General features: G+C 39.4%; 2 protein-coding genes across 2 annotated transcripts in view; both read left to right on the forward strand.

The window, feature by feature from the left end:
* The window catches only part of LOC107091997 (solute carrier family 12 member 6-like), a 36,963-nt gene extending 16,808 nt beyond the window's left edge, over positions 1-20,155 (forward strand). Inside the window, exons 6-25 of the mRNA XM_015386260.1 lie at positions 1,511-1,641; positions 2,716-2,942; positions 4,368-4,492; positions 4,570-4,755; positions 6,420-6,584; positions 6,900-6,998; positions 7,527-7,584; positions 7,698-7,872; positions 9,313-9,431; positions 9,508-9,606; positions 9,682-9,801; positions 9,938-10,042; positions 10,128-10,296; positions 11,649-11,844; positions 11,937-12,106; positions 12,183-12,314; positions 12,655-12,762; positions 15,769-15,995; positions 16,078-16,211; positions 18,590-20,155. Of these exons, the coding sequence (XP_015241746.1) occupies positions 1,511-1,641; positions 2,716-2,942; positions 4,368-4,492; positions 4,570-4,755; positions 6,420-6,584; positions 6,900-6,998; positions 7,527-7,584; positions 7,698-7,872; positions 9,313-9,431; positions 9,508-9,606; positions 9,682-9,801; positions 9,938-10,042; positions 10,128-10,296; positions 11,649-11,844; positions 11,937-12,106; positions 12,183-12,314; positions 12,655-12,762; positions 15,769-15,995; positions 16,078-16,211; positions 18,590-18,681 (2,837 nt within the window). The 3' untranslated portion in view covers positions 18,682-20,155. The remainder of the gene's footprint in view (positions 1-1,510; positions 1,642-2,715; positions 2,943-4,367; positions 4,493-4,569; positions 4,756-6,419; positions 6,585-6,899; positions 6,999-7,526; positions 7,585-7,697; positions 7,873-9,312; positions 9,432-9,507; positions 9,607-9,681; positions 9,802-9,937; positions 10,043-10,127; positions 10,297-11,648; positions 11,845-11,936; positions 12,107-12,182; positions 12,315-12,654; positions 12,763-15,768; positions 15,996-16,077; positions 16,212-18,589) is intronic.
* A 324-nt stretch (positions 20,156-20,479) lies between these two features.
* tox4 (TOX high mobility group box family member 4) overlaps positions 20,480-23,876 on the forward strand; it is a 17,832-nt gene continuing 14,435 nt past the window's right edge. The window contains exon 1 of the mRNA XM_015386269.1: positions 20,480-20,600. Coding sequence (XP_015241755.1) covers positions 20,592-20,600 — 9 coding nt within the window. The 5' untranslated portion in view covers positions 20,480-20,591. The remainder of the gene's footprint in view (positions 20,601-23,876) is intronic.

Raw genomic sequence — 23,876 nt, forward strand, 5'->3', positions numbered from 1 at the left:
CTAATTCTTAAGATTGAAACTTTGACATCACCACACCAGCACAAGAGCAAATCAAGACGGTAAAATGATGCAGTCAGGGTTGTGTTCACTGAGCCAGGTTTCGGTGAAATGGACATTAGCTGGTCTGGAGAGTTTCTAGAGATGAGAAGCAGCTGTTTCACCAGTTTGTTAACCATAATCAGACATTAGCCAACTTCATTGATGGCAAAGAGGTGTGGAGTCCTCGCTGATGAAGCTTCACCTTCACATCTCTGTGCTGCTGAATTCTGTTCAGTGCAGCTGTACCGCCAGCCAAGATCTTTGAGATCTGGAAAGAAAAAAGGCCTAAAATGCACTGGCTTATTTTCTTAGCTATTCTTTTTTTATGAAAGTAAACAGTGAATAGTTGCAGAGAAATTAGCAAACACATCAATTAGAATTGACCAAAGATTCAGTAAAGGTGTTGGTGTTAACACACTATGTGTAACAAAGATGAACGCATCCTCTGCCTCTGTGTTTACAATTTGTAGGAAGAAACAGTAACGGTTGTTTTCCTGTCAACAACTGATAGCATATCAATTGTATGACGTGTAGCTTAAGTTCTGCCAACCTTCTTTTTCTCCCTCTGTGCTAATTTCAGCATCTCAGTCCACCCACACTGGGTAGAAGTTGTCTACAGTCTGGCAATTCCTCCAGGCTTATTTAGCTCCAGTTGAGCCAAACAACATGTGCCTTCAATTTATTTAGTATGTTTATCAGTGTGGTGACACCTGGCATTATGTGAAGAGGAATCTATATCAGTTTTTTTTTACCTTCTGTCAACACAACGAGTTGTTAGTGCTTCTCTTTTAGCTCCTGTGCTACTATATGGCTGTAAAGAAAAGCTGCAGGACAAATTAATGTTCTCAGATACTCTTCTTTATTGAAGAGGAATGAGAACTTCTAATTATATAAGATTTGACAGATGCCTGAGGCCCGTCCCACACAGTGAGCTCAACCTAGCAGTTTTACTCCCAGCCTATCCAGTTAAACTAATCCACAACAATTTCAATCAGGATCAGCGTTACCTCAAACCTGGTTATCAGCTCACTAACTCAATCCAGCTCTGACTGATCATGAATCTGTGAACGCGCACGTATAAAGGGGCGGGTTCATGCTAGTAGACCAATCACTATCATGAGCTACAAAGGCAGAACGCTGTGTTTCCCCTATGAGGAAGAACACTCACCTTACAGATGCACGAAGAGGAAAAAAACAGTCTTAATGAAAAATCTAACATAGTGGTGTCATGTTGAGCAAATTAGCGACCTGTCTGCTAACTCCATTCAGCTCTGTTTAAACCATCTGTAAGCATAGAGAGAATTAACTCATCAGCTGTCCTCTTCTCTCTCCTTTCACCCTCCCCAACTCTCCATTCCTTTTCTCTCCACCATTCCTCTGACTCCTCTCGTCTTTCTTCTCTTCTTACTTCCTGGTTTTCTCCCATCATTTTTTCCTCCCCCCACCGCTGCACCCCCTCCCTTCCATCCAGCTGGAGGTTCCTACTTCATGATCAGCCGCTCTCTGGGTCCAGAGTTCGGTGGAGCCGTGGGGATCTGTTTTTACCTGGGCACCACCTTCGCTGGAGCCATGTACATCCTGGGAGCCATCGAGATCTTCTTGGTAGGACTCGGCTTCAGTCATTACCTCCCCTAAAGCGGTCATGTTTGTAGTGGAGTTTGTGTTTTTCTGTCTGAGAGACACAGCAGCACTCAGTGAATATTAACCAGCAGCTACTTCGATGTTTAAGTAAAAGTTAAGAGATTGGTTGGTTAAAAAAATTTGAGATCTGAAAAATCTTTTTCCTAGACATACGGAGCTTTTTCAGCTAAAATGGCAACAGATTGTAAATTTATACAGTGATATAGTGATATAATGCAAGAAGCTTGAGAAAACCTAGTTTGTTCTTCTTTACTAGTTAAAAAAAATCTTGGCTTCTCAGAGGACCATGACTCCCAGTTACTGGTTAAAATTAACATGTTTTCTTATTATATCAGACTGCAGAGCTTCTACATATCTTGAAATTTAGTTTCTGGCATCGTTATATATATAATTATGTATATATGTAAAGAGGTTCATAAATATTTTTAAACGGAGCATCGAGAGAAGTAGGGAGAACTGCAGATATAAAGGTGAAACATTGCAATAAAATAGATCTCCAGGTTTACCAGAAAGTTTACAATAAAAAAAAAAAGGCTATGCTATATTTAAAATGAAGCATATGCATATTTTACTGGATTGATGGAATTGAAATTGTAAATTGTAGAGGTGTATGATTTATCGATTTTTGGCATCAGAATCGGCTGTTATTCGTTTTTTTTTTTTTTTTATTTGCATGTAAATGCACTAAAAGGCATCTCTGTCTTACATTGTTAAATATAAATATCCGCTTATTATGGCTGTCTTGTGTTCTCAACAATAGGAAGGCATTCAGTAAATATGTGTTTGAGCTTGTTTTTGGAAAATACAAAAACCCGATGAAAGCGTTCAGATTGATTAACTGTAGGTCCATCAGCCCCCACCCTTAGAGTGTCGCCACCAACTTTCATCACAAAGTTACACTCTTGCTATCAGAGTGCTTTTCTAGTGTTTAAATGTAATAAACACGCATCAAGCATCTAAAGTAATTGATAATAACCTAAAATAAAAGTGTTTATATTTCCTCTCCTCAACGCTTTCTTCTCCTTTGTTCCTCAGATGTACATTGTACCTCAGGCTGCAATCTTTAAAGGCGAGGGAGCGGCCATGTTGAACAACATGCGGGTCTACGGCAGCATCTGTCTCCTCCTGATGTCCCTGCTGGTCTTTGTGGGCGTAAAGTACGTCAACAAGCTGGCCTCCATCTTCCTGGCCTGTGTCATCGTCTCCATTGTTTCCATCTACGTAGGGGCGTTGGTCTCCGCCTTCAGTAAACCTAGTTTTCCGTAAGTACCTCCTAGAAATACTCCCTTTTAACCTTTTTCTATGTTTTGTCACATTGCAGCAGTGTGTTTATATGTAGGCCTCTTTTATCTAATAACCAAAAATAAAAGTGATAAAATCCAGTGTAAGCAACCAGCGGCACTTTAACGGAAAATGGGATCCACCTGTGTTATTTCATCATTGGTTCTTAAGTATTTAATTTGATTTTGATGTCTTAAACATCATCCCAACATGGGATCGTAACAAATCCGCCAAAACGTCGACCTGATGTAAAGGTTGACGAGAAGTGGGAGGAATATGATTCGTTTCAAAACCAATTACGATGAAATATATTAGGATGAAAGTGTTCTTTAGACAGAAACGTATTTGTATGGAGATTTAGACAAATAATCAACTTGCCAACAATTGTTAATTATTGGTTTATTTGATTAAAATTGTTTCCTTGTGATTAATTGATAACATCGGTTTAAAAGCAATGTATCATAGTGTTGTAGTGTTGCTGCTGTCCATTAGAGGCACCACTGCTCATTTTTAAGCAGAGGAGCCACGCTAGAACAGAAACATGCATAGCAGTGTGTCGCAGTGAGCTTGTCACAGATATTTTCGATTTTGCAGTTAACTCTTAAGCTATCACTTAATGGCGCTTATTTAGCCACGCTGCATAGTGGAGCAGCGTCAACTTCTCTGCTGAGCTTGATTGGTGAGGATGTGATGATGGAGAAGTGTCGGGCTTTACTCTGAACGTCTCTTACATGACTTAAAAAGAGATGCTGGCAACGAGCACTGTGCGCTTCTGGGAGTTACTGTGGTTCATGGGGTCAAATATGTGGTTAGAATTCTGCCATAAGTGCACATGTGTGCTTTATACTCACATGAGCTGTGCTTCAGTCAACTTTTGTCACTTTGATCGTGCTGCTCAATTAATTGTTAGTTGATTAATAAAATCTTTTAGCTGAATTCATTAATGGATAACTTATGTTCCTTGTATGGGACATCTGCCACCCTATAAAGATATAAAGGTGAACCTGAAAGGCAGACCACGGCGAAGATTAACCAGAAAGGCAACATAAAAACCCAGGGCATCACTGGAGGAGCTGCAGTGCATCAGGCATGGCGGTGGCTGCATCATGCCGTGGAAAGAGTCTTTCTTCCACTGAGAGAAGGGTGCTGGTTTGTCTCAGTGTGAATGAGCTCAGACTGGTAATCAGTCAGTCAGTCCTTAAAAACATCCAGCTGTATTCAAGACTTGAAACGGGCTCAATATATACAGGCCACACCTTTCAGATTCACAGATAATCCCTATGAGATTCAGTTAAATTGGGAGTTGCAGTGTAATAAAATCTGTATATTTTGTATAATCATGACATACTCACTTGTGTGTTCCTCTCTCTTATTTATTTCTGGGTGTTTTGTTTTTTTTTCAACAGAGTCTGCATGCTGGGGAACAGAACAATCAACAGCCACTTTATTAATGACGGCGAGTGCGGGAAAATAAATGTGGAGATAAAATACACAATGGAAAGCTATGACAGTAACGCCACGTACCTCTACGGTGGGTGGATGCCTCTGCTCTTTGGCCAGTCGTTTTCATTGTCAGTTCGTGCTAATATGTTTGAACCCTGCCGCTAGAAAACAGCACAGCTGGACCCACCGTCGTTTCCACCGTCGCTTCTATTGTGGAGGAAAAGACCACAGATCTTTGGAGGGCATTCTGCCATAGCCCAGAGCTCAACACGACTTGTGACGAATATTTCAGCTCCAATAACTTCTCCGAGATCGATGGCATCCCTGGACTGGCAAGTGGCATCATTTCAGGTAGCGTTAGCAACCAGTTCATTAATACTCCCGCTTACGTTTCCATTTCACGGTAATGAGGCACAATCAATAATGTAGGGGGAATGTTTTCTTTTTCTGTTAGCATTGCTTTAATATCTAAAATCTAGTATTTTATTTGTTAAATATAGAAATAAAGTCAATTTTGTTTTATTTTTACCTATAAAATCAGGGTTCACCACTGTGCTGCAAACAAGGCAAACTGTGGTCTGCAGGATTCACCTCTGTCTCAAAGCTGCTTCATAAAACATGGATCTAATGTTGGCTAATATGTTGGATATAATACTTAGTGGATATTTAGGGAAAAAGTTAGTAAGTTCACTTTAAACAGTTAAAAATAAGATTTAAAAAGTTAATAAGCTAAGTTAAAAAGTAAGTATCAGCATTAATGTTCTGAGGGTTAAGCTTGGTTTCTGCTTGATGCCACCTCGAGGTCTCCTCAGCATCTGTGCAGACATAACTTTCACACTGCACACCTAGGAAGATATATGACCACTCGGACAGATCCTCACGGAAAAACATGGCGAGCAAGCAGCGGATCTACCTGCGAGGGTTTGCAAATGTAAACATCTAGAGACATCCTGAGATTGAGTTCATAATACACCACGATCAACAGATTGTAGAAAGACTCTTGCAGATAAATGGCTGTTGGAAAGCATGAAGGGACTTTGAGAAAGTTGTAAGCGGCAATTTTCTATTTCCACCTGTAGTGTCGCAGTTTGTGCTGAACACGCCCCCCCCCTGGAGCCGAACAGAAAGGGGAGAAAAGCTGCAGATGCCTCAACCTGCAGCTCATCTGTGCAAAATAACAAGGATAAATCAACCTTTATGTTGTAACAGAAACATTTGTTTCTTTCTTTCTGTGTATTTTTCATTAAATTCATGCTTTCTAGAAGCACTCTAAATATTTTTTTTCCATATTAAGGCAAGTTACTTTTTTATATTTACATTCACCTTAAATGTATAGAGGAAGAGTTTGGCAAAGTTTTGAAAAGACCCGCCCTCTCTCTCTCCTCGTGCACGCTCTGTTTAAAAGTTGCTGTTTCCATCGCTCATACAGGTTTACTTTCCAAAAGAAGATTTGCAACTTTTACACTATGTCAGAATCGCCACTGGTAGTAAATATAATCATAATAATAATAATAGAACTTTATTAATCTCACAGTGGAGAAATTTAGCACTGCATTTAACGCAACCCCTTGGGGAGCAAAGTAAAAATGGGGACGAGCACTTATGACGTCCTTACGTAAACATATCACCAGAATGATTGACAGTTAGGAGGACCACTTATTTAGATGATCCACCTAGAAAAGAACATCCTCCACTATAGCTTTAAAGTTTTTCTCCATGAAAATGCCTTAAAGCTATAGTGGAGGATAAATTAAAAACATCTGCAACAAGCTCACTGCGACACACTGCTGCGGAAGTATAACCAGCCCTTAACTATGAGCTTCTTGCTACTGCACTTGATAAAGTCTCTCTCTGTCCAGACAGTTTGTGTAGACGGACAGCTGTGTCTTGGTAGGTTTGTATGTTCTTTGCTCTGTCACATAGAGTCCCGATAAAATACACCAACTAGTGTTTTGCAGCCATTAAACTCTGTAGTGCTCCCAACAAACCTCCCAGTATGCTTCTCCTCCTGACAGAGAACCTGTGGAGCTCCTACCTCAGCAAAGGAGAGGTGGTGGAGAAAAGCTCGCTCAGCTCGTCCCATGCTGCTCCCCCCCCTGCAGCGTCTCATCCCTACGTGTTTGCAGACATCACCACCTCCTTCACCCTCTTGGTGGGGATCTTCTTCCCCTCAGTCACAGGTACGTTTCAGTTGCTTTATTCTAAAGCTGTTTAGGAAGGATTCTGTAAAATCAAATACATTTTCCATAGTTTTGCTAGTAGATTTTTTAAAACATGAAACTATCCTTTTTTTTTAAAACTTAAGTTACATCAATTACTAACGTCCTCAATCTTAATACCAGACAGGTACATGAACTGCATCTGTTAGGCTTTGCAGTACTGATCTTTATTACTTCCTGATTAGATGGCTAATGTCTTTGAATCTTCACGCTGTAAATAAAAACAATGAGAAAAGATGATTTTTTGTTTTGTTCCTGTTTTCTAATCTTCCTCAGGAATCATGGCCGGCTCAAATCGTTCAGGGGATTTAAAAGACGCTCAGCGCTCCATCCCCATCGGAACCATCCTGGCTATCCTAACAACTTCCCTCGTCTGTATCCTTCATCTTTAAAAACATCAGCTTCTGCTTTACATGTAATTAAGATATGCTGAACAAAAATCTAATATTAGCGTTAGCTTATTTATGCAAGTCCTCTGGTTAAGAGCTATGGAGGACCAAGAGATTCCCCGAAATACTGTATGAAAACACACCTTTCAAATGTAATATTTGAATCATACAATTGGAAATCCATTGTTTTCTCATTTAACATTTTACATATAACTATTAAAGAGGGATTATACATTTTTTAATCCATTATCAAATACTGCAATTAATTCCTTTCATTTTTAAATTCTTTCTGCATATTTAGGGATTGGCGATATATATCAAATATACTCTATGTATCTCTAGTTTTCCCACACACAATTGTTAAAATGACTATGCACTGCAACACTAACCTTAGATGTAGCAGCTCCCTCATTGGTTCCCCCGCCACACTTTGTTCACTAAATCACCAATATCTGACCTTTGGGATTGATGCTTTAAAGCTGGAAGGTTGTTTTCCTGAGTCCAGCTCTTGCAGACCTGAGCAGCGTGGTGTTGTTCGGAGCCTGCATCGAGGGGGTCGTCCTCAGAGACAAGTCAGTCTTTCTCTACCCATTCCTTTGATTTGTTCTGTCAAGATAAAAAAAAACAACTTCTTCTTCTGTGATTTTAGAAACTCAGACAAATTAAAGCTTTCTCACCTTTACAGGTTTGGCGATTCGGTTAAAGGTAATCTGGTGGTGGGCACCCTGGCGTGGCCGTCTCCTTGGGTCATTGTGATTGGTTCTTTCTTCTCAACGTGCGGCGCCGGTCTGCAGTCACTAACTGGCGCCCCCCGACTGCTGCAGGCCATCGCAAAGGACAACATCATCCCATTCCTACGGGTAGGAGCTGCAGGTTTACTGCTTTATTTCAGACTCCACTATAAGATTCATTTTTAGTCTTTGATGTGAAGCTTTCTAAACATACATGAAGAGTTTTCTATTAATATTAGCTCCAGTTTACTGAGCTTCCATATCAGTTATTGGTGTATTTGTCTAATATTCAGGGCAGGATTTACTCTAACCTGATAAAGTTTATGAACTCTTTATTTATTGTCTGCCTCCCAGATAAAGACTCAGAGAGCTGAAAGACTTCATGAGTAGCTTACAGAAGAAAAATACAAAATATATGCTAAATTTAATGAATATAACTTTAGTAAATCTCTGCTGTTAAGATCTTAATCATTGTCTCAGATTTGATTATTGTTTCTTGTTTATTTAGGTGATTCTTTCCTCTGATTTTTAACCAGATTTCTAGCATCTCACGCTGACATGCAGCCAGTGTTTTTACACTAACCTGATATCTGACTTAGCTCTCTGAACCTACGTGCTGTTCTGCACATTAAGTGCATTTAAAGCCCTTTTTCTGCTCATTATGTGTCCCTAAAAAACAGTAACATGTGATAATCATGTTGTTTAAACAAGTCGGCTGATCGTATCGGTTCGTTCTCATTTCAATGTTTAACAAATGTGAGACCAAAATATAAGCATCATTATAGGGCGCTCAGCGAAATACTTTGGAAATCCTAATTTCAAGCCAATATTGGAATTGGAATCCAGGACAAGACCTTATTACCTTTATAACATTCAAAAAGTATAAAAAATATTTTGATGGCAAAAATGAAAGTTAATGTAATAACAAGAAATGCCAACTTGACCGAATATTTTAAGAAAAATAACAAAGGTGCTTCTATAAGAAATTCTTAGAGGCAATAATGCTGATACTTGCACTTACATTTTTTAGTTTATAAACCTAAAAATAATTGTTAGCTATGCTTATTAACATTTTAACTTTTTCTTGACTTGTTAACTTATTTTTCACCTTCATTTCCAGTAGGTTAAATTATCATTCAAGGGTTCATCTAATTTGTCAAATGGCAAAATAAGATGTACAGCCATGACGCAGTATCTTTGCTGAATGGTTGGATATAGATCTTGCGCTTCTAGACCTCCATTTGTAAGGGGTATGCATGGGATCAAAACGGTAACTTGTCCTAAAAAGGGTTAACGGATCATTGTGAAACCAAAGGGGATGAAAACATGAACAACCAAAAATCTTGGCAATGGTTCCATATTCAAGCAGCATTAGGTAGAGATCTGCTGATTTCTCCTTGATATGTGAACAGACCAGAGAAAAGAGACGCTCCATTTCTCTTTCCAGCCCCGTCTACCTCCTCCTGTTCACATTTGATCTGTAATCAATCTGGATTAGAAGTGGTTCTTATCGTGAACCTGCTTATTTAGCTGTTCTTTTTTGGTCTGAAGTCTTATGCCGTTCTCCAGGTGTTTGGACATGGGAAAGCTAACGGGGAACCCACCTGGGCTCTGCTGTTAACAGCGCTGATAGCCGAACTGGGGATTCTCATCGCCTCCCTGGACCTGGTCGCCCCCATCCTCACCATGTGAGCCCCGCCCACCCGGCTGCTGCAGCTCGCTCCAGCTCCTCAGTGCTCGCTTCTGACGCTTTGCTCCTTTCAGGTTCTTCCTGATGTGTTACCTGTTTGTGAACCTGGCCTGCGCGCTGCAGACGCTGCTGCGGACGCCCAACTGGAGGCCGCGCTTCTCCTACTACCACTGGTAGCGACAGACACACACACAGTAACACACATGGGGGCGTATCCCACGGTAACGCTGTGCTCCACATCCATCCAGGTCCTTATCTTTTCTGGGGATGACCATCTGCCTCGCACTCATGTTCATATCTTCATGGTACTACGCAATCATCGCCATGGTGATCGCCACCATGATCTACAAATACATTGAATATCACGGGTATGTTGCCATGGTGATATATCTGCTCCATGCATTTCTCCTTGTACAGTATGGTTAGGATTCCTTTAAGTCCAGTTTCTTTTTTTTTTTTTTTTTAGATTTGAAACAATATTTTTTTTATGTTTGTGTTTTTCAGAGCAGAGAAGGAGTGGGGGGATGGGATCCGTGGTTTGTCACTCAGCGCTGCTCGCTACGCCCTCCTGAGGCTGGAGGAAGGACCTCCGCACACCAAGAACTGGAGGTGAGAGCGCTGTGAGGGTGACGCAGCTAACAGCCTTGCTTCCTGCCTTCTATGCATCAGCTGTTACCTTCCCTCCCCCATTCAGGCCCCAGCTGTTGGTGTTGCTAAAGCTGGATGAAGACGCCCACGTCAAGTCTCCACGCCTGCTGACGTTCGCCAGCCAGCTAAAGGCGGGGAAGGGTCTGACCATCGTAGGAACCGTCGTCCCAGGGAACTTCCTGCAGACGTACGGAGAGGCTCTGGCTGCCGAACAGGTCAGCTTGTGTCAACATGTCAGCCAGAATGAACGGAGTCTGAAAACACTGAAAGTCAAACTGAGTCTAGATGAAGTGTTTATCCCTCATTGGACTGTTCATGTTGAAGAGCGGCCATTTTAACCTGATAGACCCGGGGTCTGCAGCCAATGGCCCCGGAGCCGCAGGTGGCTCTTTAACACTTTGGCTTAAAATGATGAAGATCCAGATTTTTGAACAACAGAGGAACTAACAAATACATGTTTTAGGGTTTTCTCCTCTATTTGCATTGAATTTTCAAGAAAATATTTTGTTTAACTTTTTTTTTTTTTAAGTGGGGAAAAATGTTGGGGTTTTTAAAAAATGATTTAGTTAAATATAAACTATATTCTTTTCTTTTTTTTTTTTAACAATCACGTGATGTTTGCGGGTTTAATTTAGTTTTATCAGCTGAGTGGCAATCGATCATTGTTTGTTTTCTTCAATTCACAAAATCAATTGACTAATTATGATAAAAAAAACATGTTTTTTAAGGGGATAATCTTGTTTTTAAACAAAAGAAAATGTATTTATCTACTTTTTCAACCTTTTTCCTTCATTTTAAAACCTTAAAGTTGAACTGGGACGATGGTTGTTCAAAAACAAATGTCCGACGGTGGATATTTATTAAATAGAAGTTATCTTTTTCTTTTCGTAAAAACGTTTTGTGACTCCGAACAAGTTTTATAGACCGGACTGAAGTAAAAAAAATTGCTCTTTGGATTGTTAAGGTTACTGCTGTGATCGACTAGAACAAAGCACACCAAGTGCTTTGTTTATCAAACCAAGCAAATGAAAACCTATCAGCTGTTTCTTCTTTGTAAACGCTCAGTCAGAGCAGACAGGGAGCATCTCTGATCATCAGTTTTTGGTTTGTTTATAATGAGACATTGGAGATAAATGTACTTGATCAAATATTCCAGCTTTAGCCACAAGGTGCTAATTTTCATCTGTTGTCCTGTTGGGAAAAATCACATGAACACACATGCATTAAAATCTAACATTTACCAAAGATGGAGTTAGTTGATATTTAAAATGATGAAGAAAATCACATCCATAATAAACAGTTTAAAAACTGAATTCAGACGTCTGTTAGTAAATAATGTTCATTTACATCATAACTGAGTTTGGATTTCCATTTAAATTCGGGTCTGGACTTTGAATGGCCTTTAGGAACTAATCCCTCTCAAATGTTGCTCTGGCTGCATGTTTAGAGTCATAGTCCTGCTAGAAAGTCAAACAGATCAGTTGTATTTAACTACTTGAAGGAGACTTTTGTATCTTTCTGTGTTTGGAAAGAATCAAACATGCTGTTTTTTCTTCCCCTCCATCAGACTTTGAAGCATCTCATGGACAAAGAACGAGTGAAGGGCTTCGTTCAGTGCATAGTGGCTCAGAAGCCGCGTGAGGGAATCAGTCACATGATCCAGTCCAGCGGACTGGGAGGAATGAAACCCAACACTGTGGTGATGGGCTGGCCTCACGCCTGGAGGCAGAGCGAGGACCCGCAGTCCTGGAAGACCTTCATCAGTGAGTCACAGAGGATCAAAACACAAACGTTTCTCTCCTTCCACCTCCTCCCTCTGTCAGGTTAACGGATCGCCCTCCTCTGTTCCCTGCAGACACGGTCCGGGTGACCACAGCGGCCCACCTGGCCTTACTGGTGCCCAAAAACATCTCTCTGTTCCCCAGCAACAACGAGCCTTCGACGGAAGGCTACATCGACGTGTGGTGGATCGTCCACGACGGCGGGATGCTGATGCTGCTGCCGTTTCTCCTTCGGCAGCACAAGGTGGGAAAACCGGATCGGTTTCATTCGCATCCGTTCTTGCCAACATGTCCTCTGAAGGTATCGTCTCTCCTCTCAGGTTTGGCGTAAATGCAGGATGCGGATCTTTACGGTGGCTCAGATGGAGGATAACTCCATCCAGATGAAGAAGGATCTAGCGACGTTCCTCTATCACCTGCGCATTGAAGCTGAGGTGGAGGTAGTGGAGATGGTATGAACACACAGAGGTCCCACTTTTCTTTCCTTTGCTTCTTCTGAGCTGTAGATGGAATCCGCTGATTTCTTAAAACCAGAGCAACGCCTGCAACCAAACATTTCTTTCTACTGAGTCATTACTTCCTAAAATAAAAGCTGGAATCTTATGAAATGTCACGTACAGCGCTAAACACAGCCAAAATGCAGAAAAGTGTTAAAAAAAAACAGAATCCACTAATCCAGCTCAGTTTGTAGCAGCTGAACCTTTTATCTACCTGTAGTCGCCTGATATGTTGATGACGTGTTAATTTATGTAATAGATGTGTAATAATCCCTGTATCCTTTCCTCTCTGCAGCATAACAGCGACATCAGTGCCTACACATACGAGAGGACGCTGATGATGGAGCAGAGGTCTCAGATGCTCAGACAAATGCGGCTCTCTAAATCAGATCGGGAAAAAGAGGTAAACATGGGAAAACGCTGCTTTTATGGTTAAATACGTTTATTTTGATGAAGGAGGCACTTATGTTTTTGTTTTCTACATCTTTGAGAGCTTGGTTGAAAAAAACAAGAAAGCTTCAGGTCTTCGCTAATTCATTCTCATCCCATAGACGATTTATACGCTTTCCCAAATAGTATAAAACATAACTCTAATTGTGTATTTATGAATTAAAGTTTAATTAGTACACTGTGTCATTTTGGCCACTAGGGGCTGAACAACTTCCCTCTGTTTCTTAGAATCAGATATCAGACACTTTGGATCAGCAGATTAAGGGAACTTTTACCTCCAGATTAAATCTCGAACTATTTCTAAGCAGGGAAGAGTCATATCTTTCAATTTTAGTTAGCTCTGATGTTTAAGGAGGAGCACACACGCTCTGGTTCACATTCAGTGATGTTTTAACGTGACCCTCTAGACTTTCATAGGGGGGCATTTGAAAATGGCAGCCTGCACAGAGCATCAATACATGAAGTTCTGGATAAATACCTAAAAAAATAATAAAAAATATATCAAATTATGCTAATACTTGGATCAAAAGTAAAGCATCGTTGCTTTAAAGGTCCTCCTGTGTATAATTTAACAGCATTTTAAACACAGAAGATAAAGGTCAAACTCGTCAAAGTCAGTTTGTTTCTTCTAGTTTAGCTTGATTGTATTTCAGGAGAGAATGGAAACAAAATCTGATTTTATTTTATTTTCAATTGTAAAGTCTGTTAAACTACGTATCATTAGAACTCAGTTTTTAGGATAAAACAACCAGTTTTATTTAGACACAGTGAATTAATGTTATGTTCATGCAGAAACAAACTCTGCATTCCAACAATATATTCAACCAGCAGGGGGAGCTCTAACTTTCAGTTTACATAGTCTGCCTGAGAAGCTGAAACTAAGAAAGTGGTGAGCATCTGAGAATTGCAGAAAATAAAAAAGAAAGTCAGGATTTTAAAAAATATTATTATTGCTACATTTAGCAGTGTTGCAGTAACATGTTTTGTTTCCTGTTATAAACTTGCACAGTAGAAATAAAGTAGTAATCTGTTATTTGTACACTCCTCAAAAAAAGGAACACATATCAAACCAACACTGATTGACAATCAGTCTCATATGCTGTTGTGCAAATGGAATAGAAAACAGGAGGAAATTATTTGCAATTAACAAGAAATACTGTATAAAGGAGTGATTCTGCAGGTGGGGACCAAACACCAATTCTCAGTACTTATGCTGTCTGGCTGATGTTTTAATTATTTTTGACTGTTGGTGGTGCTTTTACACTTATGGTAGCATGAGACTGACTCTACTACCCACACAAGGGGCTCAGGTAGCGCAGCTCATCCAGAATGGGACATTGATGCAAGCTGTGGCAAGAAGCTTTGCTTCGTCTATCAGCGTAGTGTTTAGAGGCTGGAGGCGCTACCAGTAAACAGGCCAGTACACTAAGAGATGTGGAGGAGGCAGTAGGAAGGTAACAACCCAACAGCAGGACCACTACCTCTGCTTTTATCCAAGGAGGAACAGGAGGAGCACTGCCAGAGTGCATGTATGTGAAAACAATGTAACCAACTCCATGAGGATGGCATGAGGGCCACAGACGTCCACAGATTAGAGTTTGGCTCACAGCCCAACACGGTGCAGGATAGGCAGATTTGGCAGTGGCCTCCTGTGTTCTTCACAGATGAAAGCAGGTTCACTCTGAGCACATGTGACAGACATGACAGTCTGGAGACACATCCGAGAGTGATCTGCTGCCTGCAACATCATTTAGCATGACCAGTTAGGCAGTGGGTTAGCAATGATGTGGGATGGCATTTCTTTGCCATTTCTTTCTATGTGCTCGCCAGAAGTAGCATGGCTACCATTAGGTATCGAGATGAGATCCTCAGACCCCTTTTGAGACCATATGCTGTTGTCATTGGCCCTGGATTCCTCCTAATACAGGGCAATGCTAGAACTCATGTGGCGGGAGTGTGTGAGCAGTTCCTGCAAGACCTGAATCCAATACAGCTCATCTGGGACATCATATCTCAATACATCCAGCAACATCAAGTTGCACCACAGTATTCAATGAGAAAAATTAATTTATTCAGATCCAGGATGTGTTATTTGACTGTTCCATTATACATTTTTTTTTTGGGGTAGTGTATAATATCAGTATTTACACTGTCCCCCTGTGAAGCCAGTATGGATGTCCAATTTGATTAAAATAGGAATGTTCCCACCTGGATTTTTCTTTTTTTCTGTATTGGTTCTACATAATATTAGCTCTTTTCTGGAGGCAAAAGAAGGAGGAAATAAAAGGTTTAAGGATCAAAACTTGACTGTCATGTCCTCTCTTCTTTCCTCTGGTTTGCTCAGAGGGTTCGCTGGAGTTTTGACGATGTAAGTTTACTTTGTGTCTCCATTTGCTCTAGAAAAGAGGAGGCTGTGTGAAGTTAGATGTAAGTGAAGATCTCTGAACTTCTGAGAGAGCAGACATTTTTAACGTGAAACACATCTTTCTTCTTTTAATCACATTGATATCAACAAACTGCAGGTTTGTAGAGATTTGAATAGAAATGGTTTAATTGTTTAAAGTGATTTTCCTACAGATCTGTCCGTCTGTAGATTCTCTCTTCTGTTCCTCCTGCTGAAGTTCAGACATCTCGTGTGTTTAGGAAGCCCAGCTCTCTTGTAGCGCTCCCGGTAGAGTAGCGGCAGACTGTGATTGGTTTTTAGCCTGTTAGGTGACCTTGTGTTGTCTCTAGGTGTATCTCTCACCCAGGTTCAGGAGTACTGACGTCCACTCGTCAAACCCCATCAAAGAGGACAGAAACAGACAGGTACAAAGAGGCTGTGAGAGAAACAGAGAATAGCAGTCAGGACTTAATGGTAGAGCAGAGCAGGAAGACATGAGCTTGAAAAAAGGAACCGGATCAGGTTAGAATCGCTTTCCTGGGCTGGATCCATGTTGGTTTCCGTGTGTGAACCCAGGCCCAGTTGGTGAAGGACCGTAACTCAATGCTGCGTCTGACGAGCATCGGGTCGGACGACGATGACGACACCGACGGCGGAGAGAGGGACCGACCGGTGAGCAGCAGCACAGAGCACCATCGGCGCGTTCAGATGACATGGACCAAGGAGAAGACGGCCCAGTACAGAGCGACCCACTCTGGCTGCTCCACGCCCGAAGGGTTCAGGGACATGCTGAGCATCAGGCCGTGAGCACGGATAACGCCGCCACCTCTCTGATCGCATTGACTGCCTAAGCTGGGGGCTAACTGCGTCTCTGTCTGCTTTCAGGGACCACTCCAACGTCAGGAGGATGCACACCGCCGTCAAACTCAACGAGGTCATCGTGAATAAATCCCACGATGCCCGGCTTGTTCTGCTCAACATGCCAGGACCCCCGAAGAACCCTGAAGGAGACGAGAACTGTATCCTTTCTGCTGAAGGGGCGTTTAGTTAGATGCTCAGAAAAACATTTTATCCAGCTAAAATGTTGGCACCCCAGAACAACATCTGCTCTGAGGAACGTACCCTGCAGCTAACTGCAGTAGGGTTAGGCATCATTTGAATTTTAACAATACTGGTTCAGTTTCCTCATTTCGATGCCGGTTCCTATCGATTCCCAATGTTTTAAGAAGATAAAATCATAAAAGTTTACCTGTTATAATTAACTGGCTAACTGATTTCTGTCTGGATCAGATAGTCCTAACTTCTAAACTAAATTTAATTCCTTTAAGATCCAACTTTGTGTGAACGTTAATAGAAATCTTCAACCAGTGCATAAATATCAAACCCATGAACTGTAATATAATCTTAGTAAAGTAATTCCTACAGAGTTGCATCTCATGTTAAAAGCATCACAGCAGGAAAGCATCCTGACAGTTTATGTCCTCAGTATCATTTAATGCACCTCAGCTCCATTCAACCAGACGTTAAAGTAGAGATGTTGTACTTTTGAGAAACAGTGCGATTGTGTACTTGGATGTACAGTTAATGGGTTTTATCATAAGAAACAGATTCCAAATTAACTAAAATGAACAATCAATTAACCTGGGCTTAAAATTATTATTAAAGTCTGGCAGATCTCGCGATAAAGTTCTTTTTGTTCTGTCCAGAAGCCGTAGGAAACAAGGCAGGTATCTGTCAGGATGTAAACTAAGAGGAAGGAAGAATCAAAAAAGGCTCCACTCTCCCTCTAGAAGCTTTGCTAATTTAGAGGAGGAATACATTCTCCCAGGGTACCTACCTTAGCACAACACCGGTGCGGCGGGTCGAAGATGAGTGACTCCGGCTGTTAACTATCACGGCTTTGCATATTATAATCTCATCACCAGTGTTGCATGAAACCATTGGTTAGTTTTTTTTTTTTTTACTTGAGGCGCTCTTTCAAGGTTGCACCACAAACAGACTGTTTCAGACACAATGCTGTGGATTCTTCTTCGCTGTTTCGCTATTTCTGAAAGAACACTAGGAATCCAAAACACAAAGAAAATCGAACGATTCCTTTTGAAGTGATTCCGATAGAAAATCAATTCTTGGTGCCCAGTCCTAAGCATGAGTCCAAAAAAAAAGGGCTTTTTTTATTTGGTCTCTTTTTTTTATTTTTTAATTCAGAGTAACAAATACCTTTCCAGAGACTGGTTAGTGCACAATTTATTTTTTCTTTTTTTTTAGGATTTCCGGGGGTCATTAAAAATCATTAAAAGTCATTAAATTATTATTATTTTTTAAACTAAGGCATTAATTGGCATTAAAATTCATTAAATGTGATTATCCTGGCATTTAAATTGCTTTATAAAAAAAAAAGATTATAAAACAATTTCTTCAGATATTTCGTTTTAAACAAAATTCCTTTTTGTTTAGACTCGTGTATACAAAATGACAAAATAAAAATTGTCTAAGTCTAAGATATATTATATCGCAATATGTTTGCGCGGAATTGCATCTAGTTGATCGTAAAGCCGTACGTTCAGAAAAAAATGCCAGAGGCTGAGAAAAAGCAAAAGAATTGGAAAATGCATATTTTAACAAAAGTGGAGATGGCTGTAGCCTGCCGACGGTAAAGAGGACGAAGGATTTTGTCATGTTTTTACTTATTTTTATATATATTTATTTATNTTTTTTTTATTTTTTTTTATCCAGAGTAAAAAATACCTTTCCAGAGACTGGTTGATGCACATTTTTTCTTTTTTTTTTTTCTTTTTTTTTTTTTTTTAGGGTTTCTGCAGGTTATTAAAAGTCATTTAATTATTATTTTTTAAACTAAGGCCTTATTTGGCATTATCCTGGCATTTAAAATGCTTTATTAAAAAAACAAAAAAACAATTATAAAACAATTTCTTCAGATATTACGTTTTAAACAAAAATTCCTTTTTGTTTACACTTGTGTATACAAAATGGCAAAATAAAAATTGTCTAAGTCTAAGATATATCGCATTATGTTTGTGCGGCATTGCATTTAGTTGTTCGTAAAGCCGTACGTTCAGAGAAAAATGCTAGAGGCTGAGAAAAAGCGAGAGAATTGGATAAAGCAAATTTCAACAAAAGTGGAGATGGCTGCAGCCTGTCGATGGTAAAGAGGACTAAAAGGCATTAAAAGAGCATTAAATTAGAGATACTCATTCCTGTATAAACCCTGTTTTTAAATCTACTTCATATTTTTTTTACTGTTTTGTGTTCGACTAGCAGGTAAACTCCTAATAAAAACCATATAAGTTGAAACATTTGGGGTGTGAATACTTTAGCCGGCCATTTTGCTTTGTTTCTCTGGTCCAAGCTGTGAGATGTTCATTAACTCCTGACCCAGACATGGAGTTCTTGGAGGTTCTGACTGAAGGACTGGAGCGAGTCCTGCTGGTCAGAGGTGGCGGAAGTGAGGTCATCACCATCTACTCCTGATTGGTCAGACACTGGAAGACGCTGCTCGACAGGCAGCCAATCGGGGAGAAGTGAGCGGGAGGGGAATGGCTCGGTCTGTGGGGGCTGGGGGGTGTGGAGCCCATCATGATAGACCGCCACCGGCTGCAGCATCGGTCGTCACGTCCAGCATCCAGCACGCCCAGCTCCCTTCATCTTCACTCGTTTCTGTCATGACGGTGGTTTATGTTCCAGTGACGGTTCACCCACTGAGAACCCATAGCAATCAGCTCTATGTGTGTGTGTGTGTGTGTGTGTGTGTGTGTGTGTGAATGACTGACCTGAGTGATCCTTGATCTGCTGAAGGGACCAGTGTTCGGTTTGAAGCAGGTGTATCGATTAGTCGGAGCAAATATGAATCGGTATCAGTCGCTTCAGAGAAGAAACTCAGGGTTGCTTTTTGTACAGAATGTAATCTGGACGTTTGCAGGAGTTTGATACGTGAGGCCTAAATGTCTGACATCAGAGTTTTTGTTTTTTTACTCTAAAGGTTCATAAACTGAGTAAAAAAGAACTATTCAGTCAGAGTTATGTGATTAACTTCAGGAAATCAGTTGGTCTTTTTCTTTTGTGTATCAGAAAATTCTCAAACTCCTTTTTTTTTTTTTATAAACAGAAACTCGTTATAAAGCAAAGATCAATTGTTTCTCTTGCACAGATTTTAATTTCAATAGATTTTGAAATGTTCTGCTTGTGTTTTTTTATTAAATTTAATTGGCTTCTGACCTGAAAAATTGAAAAAGGTTTTATTAAAGCAGTGTTAATTGTGCAAATGTTCTTTAAGATCAGTAAGGTAATAAAAGAATATTTTTTGTTATTTATTCCAGCATTTAGTCTTTTAATCTTTGTTTTAGCAGAAAAAAGATGTCTGTACATGAGTGATGAACTACTTCCCTTGAAGCACATATCATCATTAAATGTGTTTGACGGTTGGATGCCTGCTTGGCTTTTAGTTATTAGATCAGAGTAAAACAAACTGTTGTTTGTTCTTCATGGAAAAAATCCTGATCCAATCCATCTGAGGGCCTCAGAAAGACTAAAACAGGCTCTCAAACTGGCCCTTTGTAGCTCGGACCACAGAACCGCATGTGCGTAAAGTACGGTCTGCATTGTTCCTCAGCGCGATATCATCTTTGCTGTGCAGTATGAGCTTTATGCCCTAAAACCATCTCCTTTCACACCTGGAATAACCGCTTACACGCTGCTTTATGTGTATACGCACACGTCTGTATGTAAGAGATTGCTTGTAATTTTTATTGTTATGAATCTCTCTAGAAATGTTTTGTTCCATTCAAATGCTTTGTTGTTTTTTTAGTCGTTCTTGTTTTTCCACTGTTGTACAAGAGTATGTTGATAATTTTTTTTTATTGATTATTTTTTTTTATTGTTTTTCTTGCTTGTACATAAGGGCGACAACAGACTGAGTTTTACCTTTTTTAATTACATTATTATAAAAGTTATGAAAAAAATGTCACTTTAAAAATGTAAATAAAGCAATTTTAAAGAAAGACAATTGTTATTCAAGTGGAGACCAAAAAAATGTATTTTTTTGTTTAATAAAAAAAATAGTTTTTTGAAAATGTATATATATTTTTTTGGAAAAAAAAATATATATATATATATGCTAGTAAATATATATACTTTTTTTCAGGTTTTCAATTTTATGATTTTCTTTACCTACAGATTTTTGAAAAAATGGATTAGTCATTTCGGAGCGTTCACTGTCGGACTCTTATTTTGAAACGTTGACACACTTTTAGGTCTGATGACGTCACTTCCACGTACGCGTACAATCAGGAAGCGGGTGCCATGTTATACTGGAGGAAATTTGGGCGAAGTTCAGCACTAAAAGTGGAATTTTAAAAACAAAACGTGATTGAGATTTCTGGGTGATGATGGAGGTAAGACTAGCTGGTATTACAAAGTTTTCACATTAAAAATATATCGATCTGAAAATTAAAAACAGGATGTTTGGTTCTCACAATCAATGGTGGCCTGGTTGAGCGGATCACCTGGTCTGAGCTGATTACTATTAGTCTTTTTTTATTTAAAATACTGTTTTAAACTTCTGTTAAACAGATCAAGAGCGAACTTTAGGCCTGTAGTTGTAACTTTTTGACTTAACAACTTCTTAGCTGTCCCTGGTAGGTTTTTAATTAGCCTCTCATCAGCGGCTGACCGGGGTTAATAAGTGGGTTTATTTAAACTTTAATCGGTCAGAATGTTTAGTTTCCAGATTAGTTTCAGTTGGATGTGTTATAAACAATAAAGACCTGGATTTATTGGTATTCATCTTTAACTTTACCATAGTTATAATAGTTAGAAGAACGGCATAACGGTGGTGTCTGTAAAATGTTCTACTCGAAATTTATTGTTGAGCCAGAGGGAAAAAAAGCTAAAGGATCGCTGGCTTTAGTCTGTGTATAACTGGTAACTTCCGGTTCTACCCTCCAAAATAAAAGATTACACAGTGGTTTAGAAAATCTTCCTTGTAAAGCGTTTAAGCATTTCCCTGTGAATCTCAATCAATCATTTTTAAATGTTTTCAGTTCAGTAGCTTTTATTTGTCCCAGTATGGGTGAATTTTGTGCAGTAGTAGTACACCTTCCACACACATTCACACATAAAAACACAAGAAACGCATATAATATTATAAAAAGATAAAAGTAAAGTGAATAAATAAATATTTGCAGTGCAGAGGATGAAATTTTAAAGATAATCTGAGTAAATAAATAAAAATTGCGGCTAAATTTACCAGCCGAGTCCTGATTATGACAATAAGGAACTCGTATAAAAGCTGATAATATAACATAATATAATATAACATGAGTAGGATAGACTTCAACAAAAAAGAAAAAATAAGTCTGTCGATCTGAAATGGGTTATAAAGCCATTTAAAGCATAAGGGCACTGTCTACAGATGGAGAAAACATGAACCCTTATCTCAGAGGGGCTCACCGACTAATATTACTCATGAGTTGTATTAACCCCTCAGCCAGGAGGGTAACAACAAAACCAAAACCCCTAAAGCACTTCAGGTTTACTGAGCTGGTTTGATTCCCAGGTCATTATATACTACATAGCACTAAATCAAGTCAGAGGACTCCAAAGGGCTTTTTACTCCATTAATTAATTCACATGCTAATGGGATAAGCTACATTGTAGCCTCAGCTGCCCTGGGGCACACTGACAGAAGCCACGCTGCCATACAATCAGAGTCCCCACCTCCTGAACCACATTAGTCTCAACAGGAAGGCGTCTGGACCAAAAAGGAAAAGTTCCAAAATAAAACTGCACCAAAAGATCATAAAGGACTCTGTCCCATTTTCCATCATACGTCTTGATGAGTTCTTTTAACTGCCCAGACAGAGGGGGAGCTTCTTGAATCTAGTTTCTTTGTTTAATCTGGTTAAAAATGAGCTGAATTTGAAAGCAGCCTATCGTTGGTCAAACAGCGTTGGTGGGGCTGTTTTCCTGCTTGGACAACTTATTAGAAAATAATGGAGACTGTCTAAGTGTCCCGCTGTTGACATTAGATTTGACACAATAGAATTATTTAGCAGAAGCATAAGAGCCATGTTCCCACCTCTGATTTTAAAATGGCCTAGTCAAAGTCTTTGCTTAGATCCAGTAGAGAAGCTGTGGAATGACTTTAAACAGGCTTTAATGTGTGAAAATGCTGTAACATGGCTGCAAAGGGAGAATTTTTTACAGCACTTTCTATGTCTAGTTTTAAACATAAAGCCGCTGATGTGAATTTAAATAAGAAATTAAACTCTTAATTGCAGGATATATATATATATATATCTATAGTGCATTTAAGAAAATAAAAAAAAAATATCTGTCAGTGCGCTCTATCCTGAACTCTTTAGATGAAAAAGTTTTAGTTTCACTTGGTTTGATTTCGTAAAACAAAAAAAAAAAAAAACTTCTTTAAGGAACATTTGGCTATCTGATTATTAATCGATTAACCGAAAAAATAAGGGACTGATTAATCAATTTGCTAAATAATCGTTAGTTGCAGCCCTTGTATCTATCTAGATAAATTAATCTATATATCTATCTAGATATATATGTATACATAAATACATATAGATATATATTTATTAGACAGGATGTTTCACGATGTTCCTGATCAATAGTTCTCCTTTGGTTTCTTAGATCTTATTTCCAGCCCTGATAGTGGTTGTTACTAATCTTTTCATGCAGAATCCAGAAGCAGCTGCATCTGATTAAAGCCATGTATTTGGTACCAAATCACAGGTTTGGATTCCTCTTATTGTTCAAACACAATGCTCCAGGATGCAGTTATGGTTGCTTTATCTGTTCATGGTGTTTGATTACAGATTTTTTTCCTCCTGAGCATAAAATCTTTGCGATTATTTGGTCAAGTAAGAGAAGATCAAGCTTGTCTCTGTAAGATTATAGGAAGCCACAGCTCACCGTAGCCTTAGTGAATGCTCCTAAAGTGGAAAGTTATCAGATGCTTTAACACACTCATTGCAGCACATGGTAGAACAGTGATGAGAAACAGATGTGGGGAGAAAAAAAAAACACCCTTAAAAGAGCTACACTCACCAGAAAGCAGGCAGGAATTAAAAACTATATATATGTATAATAAGCCACTGACACAGATCAGAAGATGGAGCATAATTAGTTCTTTTGCCTAAAAAGAGTAGAGGGTTATGAGCAACATTTCTCATTATAGGATTTCGTTTTCAGCTGGCTAGATCTGCGCTGAAAAAGATCCGATTGATTGACTTCAGCCTGCTGAAAAAGAACTACAAAAAACTAAAAGTTACTCAGATATAACAGCTGTAGCTGTCATTAATAAAACCCCAAGCATCTGAGGATGTGAACATTAGCACGTGTCACACAGAGTTCATGTGAACAAATAATTACGCTATGCCTATGCATCATGTTTTGCAAAGGATTATGGGAATCCCTCTAAGCCTGATGGGAAGGTTGGTCCCTGTAATAAATTAACTATAATAGGAAGCATCCTGCTTCCTTTCCTACCTCCTTCACTATTCTCAGAACTTACTGTGGCGAAACTATGCCACTCCTTTCAGCTAAGAACAGGAAACTGAGGCTACAATTTGCACAAGCTCATCGAAATTGGACAATAGAAGATTGGAAAAACATTGCCTGGTCTAATGAGTCTCGATTTCTGCTGC

This window comes from Cyprinodon variegatus, unplaced genomic scaffold (genome assembly GCF_000732505.1).
Source record: "Cyprinodon variegatus isolate N-32 unplaced genomic scaffold, C_variegatus-1.0 Scaffold361, whole genome shotgun sequence".
Classification (NCBI taxonomy): Eukaryota; Metazoa; Chordata; class Actinopteri; order Cyprinodontiformes; family Cyprinodontidae; genus Cyprinodon; species Cyprinodon variegatus.